We start from the raw sequence: 15,656 nt of genomic DNA on the forward strand, positions 1-15,656 counted from the left end.
ACTGGTCATTTACTTCAGAAAGCAAGGTGTATAGCATGCCCCTATCTACATCAAAGGAGCTGAGCCGGAGATAGTCGAAAGTTTCAAGTTCCTAGGAGTGATGATGACCAACAATCTGTCTTGGACTACCCGTGTTGATGCTGTGATCAAGAAAACACAACAACGTCTCTCCCCCCTCAGGTAATTCTGTAAAGACTCTTATCAATTTTTAAAGTTGCACCATAGAAAACATTCTATCTGGATACATCATGGCTTGGTGTGACAACTGCCCTGCCCAGGACCATAAGAAACTACAGAAAATTGTGAACATAGAGTATCATGCAAGATAACCTTCCATCCATTGACTCCATCTATACCTCTCACTGCCTAGGGAAGGCGGCAACATAATCAAAGGCCCCTCCACCCCGGTTATAACCTCTTCCAACTTCTTTAGAGCAGCAGAAGATACAAAAGCTTAAACACACATACCAACAGATTAAAGAACAGCTTCTTCCTCATTGTTCTTAGACTTCTGAATGGACCTCTCGAATTTTTAATTTAATGTTAATCATGCCCTTTGTGCACCTACTCTGCATCTATAACATTGTACTCCTCACTCTATTCTATTATGCTTATGCACTTTGTATGGTGTGATTTGCCTGTACTGTACACAGAACAAAACATTTCACTGTAACTAGATAAATGTGACAATAATAAATCAAAATCAAAATGGAGGTGCAAGGGGGGAATAAAGCACTCTACCCCCTGCAATGCCCATCTCTCTCTAAAGGTATCAAGAGTACTGTTGGAGACTGTGCACTCCCTCTCCAAGGATACCTGGACACAAATGTAGCTGCAAGAGAGGAGCAGACTGTCAGCAGAAACAACCCTCGGGAATGTCTGGACCTACTTATAGCCAACTTAGCTAGAGCCAGGTCCATTAGTGGGTGCTCTGACTTGCCCATACCCTGCTGCGCCAGAGGCTCAAACATCATGAGCGTGGGGCTGAAGTGCAACCAAACACAGAAAAGATTTTCCAAAGATATAAAAATGGAGATGCCATCGCGCACAATATACATGATTCACGGAAGAAGGAATGTCTATCCAGTGGGAAACAATGTGTTGAATCTGTTCACGTTGGTCTGAGTCCCTGAATAAAACGATATACAGACTGAAGGCTGGCATTGTTCCCATTTTACTAGAGAATTTGCTGATTCCCATGACTGTCCCTCCGCCCACCCTGATCTCTCAGGGATGCCAGTGGACGAATAGTTTGAAGGGAGTTCTGAGGCTGTTTGATGGAGGCCGTGATAAAGTCGCCTGGTTTGACTGAATGAGAGGAGCGCCCAGCGGGCGTGGCTCATCGAGAACCGCAAGGTCCCGGGCAGAGCAGCAGCGTAGAGCTGGCAACAAGGAAGGGAAGTCGAATCGGAAGGTGGGGAGGGGAAAGGGAATTTTTTAAAAAACACACACACAAATGGGCAAGGAAACGGGGACAATGGAGAGCGCGGTGAAGTTTGAGGATGACGAATTTTTAAAACCGATCAGAGTGCTTCCGGACCGGGAAGGAACACCGCCCGAGGAGAGCGGGCACCACAAGCGGGACCCCTACGGGATAAACACTCATGTGAAGGTGAGAGCTGGGCTAGAGGAAACACCCCAGTACAGTCCTGGAGCGAGCTTCAACTGTGTGCTGCTCACCTGGCCGAATAGCAGCTTGTTTGGGAGGGAGGGAGGGGTTGTTGTTTACTTATTGCATGTGTCTCCATAATGCGGTAGGGAAAAGTGAGCGGTGCTGGGACTGAATTCAAAGCAACAATCTATCAGGGACGGGTTGTGCCTTGTGTACACAAGAAATATATGGTAAAGCGCCTCTTAGTCGCATCCCCTTTTCCGCGTGGTATGTGCATCCGACATTAAGTACAGTGTTGGAACAAATTAATACGTTCATAAGGGTGCGCTGATCTCCCTGCTGTCTGATTAAGGGCTTCGGGTGCAAATGGCTCTCCTATTGTGTTCAAACCCACGCTGACTGATGCACTGCCCACTCCTGTCTCTCCCTCTGCCCAGGTTTGTTTTGAAGATGTGATCGCAGAACCTGCTGCCACACAAAGTTTCGACGGAGTCTGGATTTGCAGCCACGTCTCGTTCGAGTTCACTAAGTTCGTGCTGTACAAAGTGCTCACTCTGGTTCTCGCCATCCCCCTCGCCTTCGTCATTGGCATTCTCTTCGCAATCCTAAGTTACATCCACATTTGGTAAGCAAGCCTTTTCCCTCAGTCCAGTCAGCAGTGTGCTCTGCAGCTTCTCTGCACCAGTTATTAACTATATCCACTATTATATATATTATGTATATATACACACACATATATGGGATGCAAAAAGGTCTCACCCTCAAGATGAAGTCTTGTACTAGTACACATTAAGAGGTTTGGTTTGCTTATGCAAGGTAAACATTCAATCGGTCAACTTTATCTAAAACTGAGAATGTTTTAAGTTTGAGCTTTTTTGTTGGCAATCTCATAAAGTCACCATGGTCTTACCGGACCATAGAGCTGCTGTCTCAGAAAGAGACAGCTGGTGGTGGTTTAATGCGAGGGTTACTACACCTCACACAAGGGAGACATTGATAAGGAAAACCCTTCATGCTAACCTCAGCAAGTGTGGGAATGGAACCCATGCTTTTGGCATCACTCCACATCACACACCAGCCTTCCAGCCAACTGAACTCATAGCCTGCAAGTAGAAGTGGGTGTAAATCACCAAAAACAATCAGGGTCTAAGAAAAGCGCTGAACTCACTCTTTCCTCATCCTTTTAGCTGTTACCCACTGTAAGGTCACAACAACAACAAAAAGCTGGAAAAACTCAGCAGGTCAGGCAGCAACTGAAGAGAGAAAAATTGTTAACCTTTCTGAGTAATAATCTTTTATGAGACCTGAAGAGAAATAGAAATGTAAAAACCAGTGGAAGGAGGAGAGGGTAGATGAGGAAGGGAGATTAAATGACAACAGATTTCATATTGCAACAGCCAAAAGGAGTGGAAATGGACATGGTGAAGGTCATGTCCAAATAAAGTGTAAATTGCTACATAAAACTAGTCTGAATGCAATACAAAGAGAGAGATTATCTGTAACACCAAAATAGTCCCTGAGTCTACACAAACACAGCCCATTACATCAGCTGGTGGTGACCGGCTGCTGAAAGCACTGCTGATAAAACCATGCCAGGATGTGTCCGTCCATATGCCACTGATGTCTTCGTGCTGGGAATGAAACAGCCCAGGAGGCTGGGACTCCTCAGTTTGTGTTCTTTCACTGTGCTCAAACCCCCACCTCCACCCCAACCCACTGCACTACCTGGAGTAGGGAGGCTGTGTCCAAGGGCCAGGGCTTCTTGGATTCTTCTTCACAAAATCTTGCTCTCTGTACTGCCTGGAGATGGAGTTTGCAGCAGGGGCAGCTGAGAAAGGGAGAAACAAGACAAAAGACCAACCCAGCAAAACAAGAAGAAAGCCAAGTTGGATAGAACAAGTTGGAAACAGAAGTTGATCGAAAGCTGTTTTCCGAAGGCTGTGGAGTGCCAAACCAAAACATCGGGTGATGATCCTCAAGTTTGAATTTGCATCACTGGTACATAGTAGCTCTGTGGCAAGATTAATGGTTATTTAATGTGTAAATGCAACAATCTCACGACACTTCGAGGGTGGTTGAGGTTGAGATGTCATTTCCATGAGGCTAATGGTAGCTTATCATTGTCACAAGTTGTTGAAATACTTGCATATCTATCATAACGCCACCACGAAACTCTTCATTATTTTGACGGCAAATTCTCGGCTGACACACTTCTGTTATGAAAATTCAAGTTTCATCTTATTCAACGATTGGTCAGTCATATCAGCAGGTAGATGGAGCTCGGATGTAAATCAGCTGTAAAATAATTGACCATTAGAAGAGCTTGAATGGGGCTGAAGGGCTCTTGCCTATTTTTATGTTCACATAGTTCCAAGCATAAATCGGATATGCATTGATGATAATGAGGGAGATCATATTGAATCAGAAAAGAAAATTCAATAAGAACGCAACTATAGATGACATTAAGAGAATCAAAAAGGTCATACAAGAAGAGACAGGCAACTCTTTATCTTAAATACAGCATAGTCATGCATCAATTCAAAAGGAATTCAGGAGAAATGTCTCTATAGAGAGATTGTTTCGAATCTGGAACTTGCTGCCATATGGCTAGTCAAGTTGAATAGCAGAGATGCTTTTAAGAGGAAGCTGAATTAACATAAAAGGTGAAGTGAATGTAGGACATGTTGTTAGGTTTAGATGAAATATGGAGGGAGAAAGCTGGTGTGAATCATAAACACAAAGCTCCAGCAAATTATATTGCTTTTTGTGCTGTAACTTTTGTGCAATGAACAACAAATTGCTAAATAACTGCAATCAGGGCAGTTTTTCAGCTTTTACTGTGACCAACGTTTGTACCATCAAATAGAGTAAAATCACCAGAAGGTTCAGAGTGGACCTTAATGAGGATTTGAAAAAAGTGCTGAAAGTGTTGCAACTAATTGTCATAAATGTTACTAAAATTGTTCCAATGCCTGAAAATATGCTCATAATTTTCAGAGTCTCTGATCGAATGTGGGGGCAGGAAACCCATTTTTTTGCAAATACAGTTTTTTTTTGGCAAGAGATTTGATGGACTGACAGACTTACAGGCCATGTGATAGTTGTGAGGTTGTTATGTTGTGTACACAACTCAATTAAGCTCCAAATTCTTTGATCCTTTTACAAACTTAGATACATAGTAATTAGGATCAAAAGTAGGCCATTTGCCCCATCAAGCCTGTTCTATCATTCAATAAAATCGTGGCTGATCTGTTAGTGTTTCAAATTCTATACCAAGCCACACCCTGTTCCTCTAAACCTCAGCGAAAATAAGTCCACTCTATCTATTCTCTCCTTATAAGACAATCCAATCTATGTCCTCCAAACTTTATATCATGTATACGTTTGTAGCCAGCATGGTTGAGCAATTCATCAACTTCACCAACACATTCCACCCTGACCTTAAATTTACCTGGACTATCTCTGACACCTCGCTCCCCTTCCTGGACCTCTCCATCTCCATTAGTGACGACCGACTTGACACTGACATTTTTTACAAACCCACTGACTCCCATAGCTACCTGGATTAGAACATAGAACATAGAACATAGAAGAATACAGCGCAGTACAGGCCCTTCGGCCCTCGCTGTTGCGCCGATCAAAGCCCACCTAACCTACACTAACCCACTATCCTCCATATACCTATCCAATGCCCGCTTAAATACCCATAAAGAGGGAGAGTCCACTACTGCTACTGGCAGGGCATTCCATGAACTTACGACTCGCTGAGTGAAGAACCTACCCCTAACATCAGTCCTATATCTACCCCCCCTTAATTTAAAGCTATGCCCCCTTGTAATAGCTGACTCCATACGTGGAAAAAGGTTCTCACTGTCAACCCTATCTAACCCCCTAATCATCTTGTACACCTCTATCAAATCACCCCTAAACCTTCTTTTCTCCAATGAAAACAACCCCAAGTGCCTCAGCCTTTCCTCATAGGATCTTCCTACCATACCAGGCAACATCCTGGTAAACTTCCTCTGCACCCGTTCCAGTGCCTCCACATCCTTCCTATAGTATGGCGACCAAAACTGCACACAATATTCCAGATGCGGCCGCACCTCTTCCCACCCTATCTCTTGCAAAAATGCCATCCCGTATTCCCAATTTCTCCGCCTCCGCTGTATCTGCTCCCAGGAGGACCGGTTCCACCTTAGGACACACCAGATGGCCTCCTTCTTTAGAGACCGCAATTTCCCTTCCCACGTGGTTAAAGATGCCCTCCAACGCATCTCGTCCACATCCCGTACCTCCGCCCTCAGACCCCACCCCTCCAACCGTAACAAGGACAGAACGCCCCTGGTGCTCACCTTCCACCCTACAAACCTTCGCATCAACCAAATCATCCACCGACATTTCCGCCACCTCCAAACAGACCCCACCACCAGGGATATATTTCCCTCCCCACCCCTTTCCGCCTTCCGCAAAGACCGTTCCCTCCGCGACTACCTGGTCAGGTCCACACCCCCCTACGACCCACCCTCCCATTCTGGCACTTTCCCCTGCCACCACAGGAACTGTAAAACCTGTGCCCACACCTCCTCCCTCACCTCTATCCAAGGCCCTAAAGGAGCCTTCCACATCCATCAAAGTTTCACCTGCACATCCACCAATATCATTTATTGTATCCGTTGCTCCCTATGTGGCCTCCTCTACATTGGGGAGACTGGGCGCCTCCTAGCAGAGCGCTTTAGGGAACATCTCCGAGACACCCGCACCAATCAACCAAACCGCCCCGTGGCCTAATATTTCAACTCCCCCTCCCACTCTGCCGAGGACATGGAGGTCCTGGGCCTACTTCACCGCCGCTCCCTCACCACCAGACGCCTGGAGGAAGAACGCCTCATCTTCCGCCTCGGAACACTTCAACCCCAGGGCATCAATGTGGACTTCAACAGCTTCCTCATTTCCCCTTCCCCTACCTCATCCTAGTTTCAAACTTCCAACTCAGTTACTGTCTCCTTGACTTGTCCGACCTGCTTATCTTCTTTTCCACCTATCCACTCCACCCTCCCCTCCCTGACCTATCACCTTCATCTCCTCCCCCACTCACCCATTGTACTCTATGCTACTCTCTCCCCACCCCCACCCTCCTCTAGCTTATCTCTCCACGCTTCAGGCTCACTGCCTTTATTCCTGATGAAGGGCTTTTGCCCGAAACATTGATTTCGCTGCTCGTTGGATGCTGCCTGAACTGCTGTGCTCTTCCAGCACCACTAATCCTGCTTTTGTTACTGTCTGCAATATATTAGAAATTCAAGGATAAGGCCTCAAATGTGATGAAAGACCAATGTCCTAATAATGAATTAGTAAATGTTGATTTCAAATTTTACCAATTTATTTTAAAGAGAATTAACATTTACTGGTAATTTTAATGTATTAAAAATAGTTAACATAGCCATGTCTGTTTTATTCGATGTTTACATTTTATCACTGTGATAGAACATTTGAATGTTATGAAAAGAAAAGTGGCAAACTGAATTGCAAAAAATGAGAAAATACTGAAGTCACAAAGGGCAGTCAGTTTGTCAAAGAGCAAGTTTAAGATTTTGGTTGGGATTCCTCATCAGCTTAGGCACAGTGATGAAGAAGAAGTCCTTTTACAGGATTGAGTAAAATAAATGGGGAGGAGAAAGCAACAGGTTGTTATCCAGAGTTTAAGTGTGCCTATTCCTGTAGATGGTAGGACACTTTCACTTATGGGAAATGCAGCATCACATTTCTGTTCTTAATTGATTTTGTAATATTTCAAAATAACTAGCAACCAAATTAGTTAGCAACCACTCCTTAAAAGGGACACTGCAATTGTCCTGGCCACAGGTCAGAACCCCAAAATGCTCTGGACATATTTTTTACATGGAATTACAAGATGTGCTTTTTAAAAAAGGGCTGAAATAGTCAAAAATAGCTGCAGATGTAAATTAAGTGGCCACCTGGAAAGAGAGAACCACAAAATTTCATATTCTGGATTAATGGTGCTGGAAGAGCACAGCAGTTCAGGCAACAGTAAAATCAATGTTTCGGGCAAAAGCCCTTCATCAGGAATACCCAAAACGTCGATTTTACTGCTCCTCGGATGCTACCTGAACTGCTGTGCTCTTCCAGCACCACTAATCCAGAATCTGGTTTCCGGCATCTGCAGTCATTGTTTTTACCTACAAGATTTCATATGTCTAGATGTGATCAGAATTACAAACTTCAAAGGAGAGGAAGAAGAAGCAAATTACAACCAAATTCGATTGTGATCTCTTGTGACGACAAAAGTAATGAAGGGCTAATATTTTTTTATTCAACTGCAATCCTCCCTCTGAAGATAATGCCCCAAACTGAAAACACATTTGTGGTTTTTTTCCTTTTACAAGACCCAGTTTTTACTCCACTGGAGTATGCCAGTGGAACTAAACATTTTCCCATGTGCCAGCCCAGGTTTGAGGGCTGGTGTACTGTGAAGGTCGCAGTCAACAAACTAGCCCCTAGGTACCCTATGTTGCAGGTAAAGGAAGACCCTGTCAGACTCTCAGAAAAATGGAAAAAAAATGGCAAAAGGATTCTCTCTCACCCCGAATGATGGAATTCAATCACACTCAAAGGAATCAGAACTATAGAATCAAGACCAAACTGTAAAATTTAAGCTGAGGTAACTGACTGTGTAACTATCAATATCAACATTTATGTTAGCTACCATTGCAACATTTGCAACAGTCAGTTGCCTACTCCTCACAAACAATTCAGAGATTGATCAGTATATCTGTTTTTTCCTAACTTTTATCTTTTTGGATCCATCTCTTATTTCTAATTTGTGTTTATGTGTATTGTATTGCTAATTGTTTTTGTGTTTAGTAATTAATAAACTCACTCTTTCTTAAGTCAGGAAAACCTGGTTACATTGGGTTATTTGAAAACATTAAAAACTTGGCTCTGGGAGAAACGTATGCACTAAGGAAGGAATACTTTTTATATTAAATTTGTTGCAACATATTGAGGGGGTTCTGGAACCATAATGAATTAGGAAAACATAATGAATGAGGGAACCTCACCCCGGGTCAGGACATAACACAAAATTAAAATAAAGGAACCTTACAAAGCTAAAGCAAAATAGCATTCCTGAGGCTAATGATGCACTCCAGTGCCCCATGTACCCACCAGCCGCTGAAGGCTCAAAAGTCAGCGGACACCATATGTTTCAACATCAAGGACATCTAAACACAGATGTAACCACAAAGGCAGGTAGTTGTGTCCGGCAACTCATTCCATGACCCACTGCCTGGAATATTGATGGTCACCTTTGGCCAGGTCCAGCAAGACCAGACACACAAGGAGGTCTTTTAACTTGACACCCACCAAAAAGACACAGACACACAAACACACACAGGGTGACCAAATATTAGGACTGTCAGACTGCAGTGCAATGAAAGTTTCAGGATCAACTTCCTTAAACAGTTTTATATACACACGCGGTGTCACGGTGGCACAGTGGTTAGCACTGCTGCCTCGCAGCGCCAGAGACCTGGGTTCAATTCCTGCCTCAGGCAACTGTTTGTGTGGAGTTTGCACATTCTGTCCGTGTCTGTGTGGGTTTCCTCCGGGTGCTCCGGTTTCCTCCCACAGTCCAAAAATGTGTAGGTTAGGTGAATTGGCCATGCTAAGTTGCCCATAGTGTTAGGTGAAGGGGTAACTGTAGGCGTCTGGGTGGGTTGCTCTTTGGAGGGTCGATGTGGGCTTGTTAGGCCAAAGGGCCTGTTTCCACATTGTAAGTAATCTAACCTAAAACCTACACACACAATTAACAGAAGTGAAATACATTTTTAAAATGCAAAGCCAGTCTGGCATGTACTAATGGCTGCATGTAAGTTGTGGTTCAGTTGCTAGACCCAAGGACCTGGGTTCAAGTCCCATTATAGGGCTTGAGTGCATTCAACCATGGCTGTCACTCCAGTGACTCATTGAGGAAACACTGCACTATTAGAAGCCCCATCTTTTGGATTCAACATTAAACCAAGTCCCCATTGTCTGTTCAGTCAGATGTAAGTGATCCCATGCATTATTTCAAGGAAGAACGGGGCAATCATCACAGGGTCCTACCAATCCTGTTCCTTCGTCAATATTACAGAGAGGTTTGGTCACATTCACAATCGTGAAGCTGACACGAGAAAAGCAAAAAGGAATTGTTTGAAGTGGGAAATTGTAGCAGTTCTCAGTGGATTGGTAATGCATAGCTTGAAATGCTGAGTTTTCCATTTGTTGACATATATCATTATGAATCTGTAAAATGATTGTGAGTAATAGAGTCTCTGTTTTAACTGCAGGTTTCTTATGCCCATTGTGAAGACATTTATGATTATCCTGCCCTCCTGTAAAACCATCTGGAAAACGATCATGGACATGTTTGTTTCTCCTCTGTATCAGAGCATTGGACGCTGCTTCTCTGCCATCAACTTGCGCTTCACTCGAGCTTAAGAAAATAAGAAAAAGATGATTGGTAATCAAAGAGGACAACCGTTACACATCTTCCAGATGTTAAAAAAAGACTAACATTAGCTATTCTTCTATTTTTCATTCCAAACACACTTCTTCAGAAAACGCTTGACATCTTTTTTAAAAGTATAATACGCACTTTTACAAATAGTTTATTTAGAAACATGCATACTGTATAATTTAAATTTTCTATTATGCACCAGGATGCACATTGTCTCTGGTAATAATTAAGGAAGGTTTTACAAAGATATTGCTGTGCAATAATTACATTTTGTATTATATATGCCCTCAATACGGTTTTGTTAAAGCAAAGTCTGATCATTTAAAAAGAAACAACGAAACAACTTTAAACTTTTTGAGGTTTATAAATAGATTTATTCAGTAATTATTCTGTCAGTTGAAGATGTTGCAGGGCAAAGCTAGATAAATATTATTTTTACAATGGCTTCAGGCACAACAATAACTGTGTTGAGGCTGTATTGTTTGCAAAATTAACATGATTTGATTAATAATCAATCATCAAAAGTCTTATGATACATAATATATTTTCAAAATACTTCCCTAGACTTAACCAATATGACGAGGGACTTGTGTAGTTTTATACTTACCTCACTAGCCTGGTGCGTTGCTTATCTATTAGGAGAAAGTGAGGACTGCAGCTGCTGAAGATCAGAGCTGAAAAATGTGTTGCTGGAAAAGCGCAGCAGGTCAGGCAACATCTAAGGAGCAGGAGAATCAACATTTTGGACATAAGCCCTTCTTCAGGAATGAGGAGGGTGTGCTAAGCAGGCTAAGATAAAAGGTAGGGAGGAGGGTCTTGGGGGAGGGGCGTCGGGAATGCGATAGTTGGAAGGAGGTTAAGGTGAGGGTGATAGGCCAGAGAGGGCGTGGGGGCAGAGAGGTCAGGAAGAAGATTGCAGGTCAAGAAGGCGGTGCCGAGTCCGAGGGTTGGGATTGAGATAAGGTGGGGGGGGGGGGGTGGCGGGGAAATGAGGAAGCTGGAGAAATCTGTACAAGTCCCTCCTCCCTACCTTTTATCTTAGCCTGCTTGGCACACAGTCCTCATTCCTGAAGAAGGGCTTATGCCTGAAACGTCGATTCTCCTGCTCCTTGGATGCTGCCTGACCTGCTACGCTTTTCCAGCAACACATTTTTCAGTGTTGCTTATCTATCCATGTTATAGATATGTGCTTAATGATTGCATTTATATCAAAATAGCCACATTAGCTTTCCATCCCTTGGTACATTAAGTTTAAAATCTTTGCCTTCATTTTCAAGTGAAAATCATTACTTTCATCTTCAAATCCTTCCAAAGCTTGCCCCTACTTTATTCCACCCTCATTGAGTTTTAGATTTCCTCATTCATTCTTTAAACTTCAATTATCTTTTTGTCCATTGCTATCCTCCTTTTGCTCAACTAATGGGAGCTGAACTATCAGACACCATCATTCTATTTAATGAATAAACTTCCCTGGAACATCTACCTGTCCTCATTATGCATTTCAAACACTTCTTAAAATCCAGTCACTGCTCCTAATGTCTTCCTTGATGATTTGTCATTCTTCACTTATTTAGTCCCATTTTCTAGTTTTTCTCTGTAAATTACATTCGTTATTTTTAAATGAAGGATAATAATTTGGTTAAGGATCTTGGGCCTATATTCATTGGAATTTAGATAAAGAAGAATGATCTTAGTGAAAAATAAGAGATTCTGAGGGGGGTTAATGGGTAGACACTGACAGGATGTTTGCCCTCAGGGAATCTAAAACTAGGAACCATAGTTTGAAAATAAGTGGTCTCCTATTTAAGGTACGGATGAGGCTGAATTTCCTCCCTCAGAGGGTCATTAGCTTTTCCACAGAGCAGTGGAGTCTGGGTAATTGAATGTACTCGAAGCTGAACTAGACAGAACTTTATTTGACAAGGGAGTTAATGTTTCTGGATGCTAACAGAAAAATGGAGTTAAGGACACAATCAGATTGGACATGATCTTATTGATTAATGAAACTAATTTGAGGGGCCTAATAATGTACTTCCACTCCTATTTCCTCATGTTCTTATTTTTAGTTATTATTTCTGTGTTTGAATATCCAATAGTAATAATTTTAATTAATAGAATGGGAATCAAAATAATTTCATCTGTTTCTGCTTAAATGATTAGAATTACTTTAATTTCACCATATCAAGTGGATGTGAATTTTTAAAATCAGAATACATATGCACACTTCTTTGTTATAATGCTGTATATTGTAACTTTATACACCAATATTGTACTATTGTAACACCAATTAATGATGATGAAATGTTGATAATCTTTAAGATGTTGTATTTTCAGCACTTGAAAAGATTATGCACTGCACTTATGTAATGGATTCTATACAAATCTGTCTAATGTTTATGCATCAGTGGAGCATCTATGTTGGTGCTTTAAAAGGTTGACCTCTGTGTAGATATTGTACCTGGTTCAGATTTATTTTGAGGTATCATTACAAAGTTACAAATTTAAAACAGTTGGGTAGCGTCATACTTTAACATTTATTTTCCTGACATGATTTGGTCTGATATTAGCTTGAAACCAGAATCAGTTTTAGCAGAAGGAAAAGAAATGTTGCATTTAGAAAAATATATTATGTGCCCTGCACAATTACTGAACACGTTTGTGTTTAAATTCACTCTGACATCTCTGGGTAAAAGCTTCATCCATGGTTTATTGTCATGACAAACCAAGAAGTATAGATTTTGTTCTGTGCTGGGTTAACTGACTACAGAATGGCAAGAATTGAAGTACCACAATTCAGTCAATGGACCTTTGGCTGTGGAAAGATCACTACAAACCACTAAAAAGAAACTTGCAGACAGAACTGTAAAGTCAACTTGTGGAAAAAGCCACTAGCTAGCAACTAAAATTGTCATGTTGAGTGAAAACTTTAAATGTAGCTTTGCTAAATTGCATGGCAATCTTAAATTTAAATGTAACTTGCTCTGCTAACATAGAGAACCCAGTTACAGTTGAGATATTGCACTCTGCTTAATGTGACGTCATGTCTGTCATGATTTATATTGTTATTAACAGCCACTACCTTCAATGCTGATACAAACCTTAATGCATGAAGTATTTTTATAACCTTAATACTGAAGCCTCAATACTAATTGTAACCTCAAGCCTAACTAAGTTATCATCTATATATGTTCAGTATATAATCTGTATGCCAGTTTGTGATCTTAAAGCTTGATTTCTAAATCTTTATGCTACGCTGAATTGAATATTTTATACACCATAGATATCTGAGCTGGATTGCACGCACAAAGGAAAGAAAATGACTTATAAATTACAGACTAGTACAGCACGGAAGAGGGCTATTCGAAACATCAGATAGCATTGTTTTTCAAAAGAACCAGGACTCATCTATTCTTTCCTCATAGGACTGCAATTTTTCTCTCTCCTTCAATTGTTTGTACAATTCCTCATTGAAGACCACTAGTGAATTTGTTTCCAGTCTGATTTGCCAAATTCTGATTATTCCAAATCCTCATGACTCATTGCACAAACGTGGATTTTCTTAATTGTTTTAAAGCAATCACCTGAAATCAATACTCCCTGGTGTCAAATTTTGAAATTTTATTTTCTCTCTCTCTATTTACTCTGAACAATACATGATCTGAAATACCTTGATCACAACTCAGGTAAACCTTCTGTCCTCTGTCATTCTAGTTTCTTTATTCCATCTAAATGACTGCAATCCCTCATCCCTACAACCATTCCAGTAAATCTCTGCATCCTCTCTGAAGATTTGACTAACCTCTTTAAAAGGAGAGCCTAGAATTTAATACAAGATTCTATTTGGGATTGAATTCGTGTCTTATGTAGGTTTAGAATCACTGCCTGGATGTGGTATTCTATACTTCAGTCATGAAACCCAGCCCTGCTTGAGTATAATACTTCCCATAACTTTACCACTTCACAAGCCCTTTAGTGCTTTTGACTGATAGTCAATGTTGCAATGTATGAAACAGGATGAATAACAAATACCTATAAATTGCAATGTGATAGGGGTCAGAGAATTGGCTTAGTGATTTTCTTTGGGAAGAAATACTATCTGGAGCACCAAGGAAGCTGTGCTACTCCCCATTGAATAATGTCATTGGTCTTTTAATTCAGGAACGAGAGAACAAGACCTTGGCTTAACATCTGATCCAAAAGGTGCAACCTCCAACTAGTAAGAAGACTCCAGGGTTAGGACTGAGCTTAAGGAGAATTCAGAGATGAGAGAGGTTATTTCAAAAATGGATTTAAACAATTTTTTTTACTTTGAGGTGTTTGTGGACTGGTAGCTGATGTAAGTTAATAAAAATGGGCTTTGGCATGGGATTGGATATGAGCATCATAGATTTAAATGAGCTGAAGATTACAAAGGGCAGATAAAGGGCAACTGGCCAAAGAAGCCTTAGAATAGCTGGATTGGTAGTAAAAAGTAATGGCTCTGAAGGCATTAATGTTACATTGGCTTCACTGTGTTCTACTGATGTCACACACACAGTCTGTATTCTAGCTCTTGGAAATAGTAGATATATCTGTACCAGATCCCTAAGATCTTAATAATTAAACCTAACCAAAGTATTTTCACTTTGTGTGATAATACAATAAACCTTCTTATTATCTAAAAATAGGCTTCTCTTTTGAATAATCTATCATAGTGGATCCTCTATCATTAACCACTAGATAGGCCCAAGGCAAAGGAATGGCAAATGTGTTAGTGAACTCTCAAACAACTCTACTCCAGTACCACATGCTGGCAGAAGTAGCCACAATGTACCAGGATTGTTCACTTGGAAAATACAATAGGGTCCAAAGGCTTTGATGAAGATTTCACAGCAAATGGCCCAAAGGCAAGAATGTAATGGAGGTGGAAGCAGTCTTTATGATGGAGGGAATGAAAATCAGATTGAGTAGAACACACCACAGATGCAAACATTTGCTTTCAGTAGCTGGGGCTGTGTGGATGATGGAATCATTGCATTTGAGATTGGAATGGGATGTCATAAAGAAAGTGATGCGTTTTAGCAGTATTTAGCTGGAAGAAATAAAGATTGTTTTTTGGAGATGCAGCCTCTTAATAGCATTGCATGTTTCATTGGACAGTGATCCCACGTTTGTAGACGATGGTACCCAGGACCACTATTGAAGGGAGATGGAATTTCCCAATGTATCAAAAACTGCTAAGGTTGGGCACCCACCCATTTTAGAATCAGATAATCCTTACAGTGCAGCTGGAACTCATTCAGCTCACCGAATCTGCACTGACACACTGAACAAGCATCCCACCCTAACCTTGTAACCCCACCTTGGCCAATCCATCTAACCCGCACATCTTTGGACTGTGGATGGAAACTGGAGCACCCGGCAGAAACCCACACAGACTCCGGGAGAATGTGCGAACAGTTATCCAAGGGTGGATTCGAAGCCGGGCGCTGTGAGGTAGCAGTCATCACCACTGAACCACCGCTAAAAACTTGAGAAAGTGAAGGA

The 15,656-nt window shown here is 41.6% G+C and overlaps 1 protein-coding gene across 2 annotated transcripts; it reads left to right on the forward strand.

Moving 5' to 3' along the window:
• The first annotated feature begins 1,200 nt into the window (after positions 1–1,200).
• Positions 1,201–12,637, forward strand: cav2 (caveolin 2). Of its 2 annotated transcripts, none has more exons than XM_072551489.1 (3): positions 1,201–1,612; positions 2,050–2,237; positions 9,961–12,637. In XM_072551489.1, the coding sequence occupies exons 1-3, from the start codon at positions 1,457–1,459 to the stop codon at positions 10,109–10,111; spliced, it is 495 nt and encodes a 164-aa protein (XP_072407590.1). In that variant the 5' UTR covers positions 1,201–1,456; the 3' UTR covers positions 10,112–12,637. The 2 variants fall into 2 exon arrangements, with proteins under 2 accessions (XP_072407590.1, XP_072407591.1); XM_072551490.1 differs by lacking the exon at positions 1,201–1,612 and adding an exon at positions 1,729–1,842.
• Positions 12,638–15,656: the final 3,019 nt, after the last annotated feature.

The sequence above is a fragment of the Chiloscyllium punctatum genome, chromosome 32 (genome assembly GCF_047496795.1).
Source record: "Chiloscyllium punctatum isolate Juve2018m chromosome 32, sChiPun1.3, whole genome shotgun sequence".
Lineage (NCBI taxonomy): Eukaryota > Metazoa > Chordata > Chondrichthyes > Orectolobiformes > Hemiscylliidae > Chiloscyllium > Chiloscyllium punctatum.

Bases quoted from the DNA above. Each gene is read 5' to 3' on its own strand.
- cav2 (XM_072551489.1), top strand. From the start codon at position 1,457: ATGGGCAAGGAAACGGGGACAATGGAGAGCGCGGTGAAGTTTGAGGAT. The intron at 1,613-2,049 runs GTGAGAGCTGGG...CCCTCTGCCCAG, and splicing joins GGATAAACACTCATGTGAAG to GTTTGTTTTGAAGATGTGAT. The intron at 2,238-9,960 runs GTAAGCAAGCCT...TTTTAACTGCAG, and splicing joins CTAAGTTACATCCACATTTG to GTTTCTTATGCCCATTGTGA.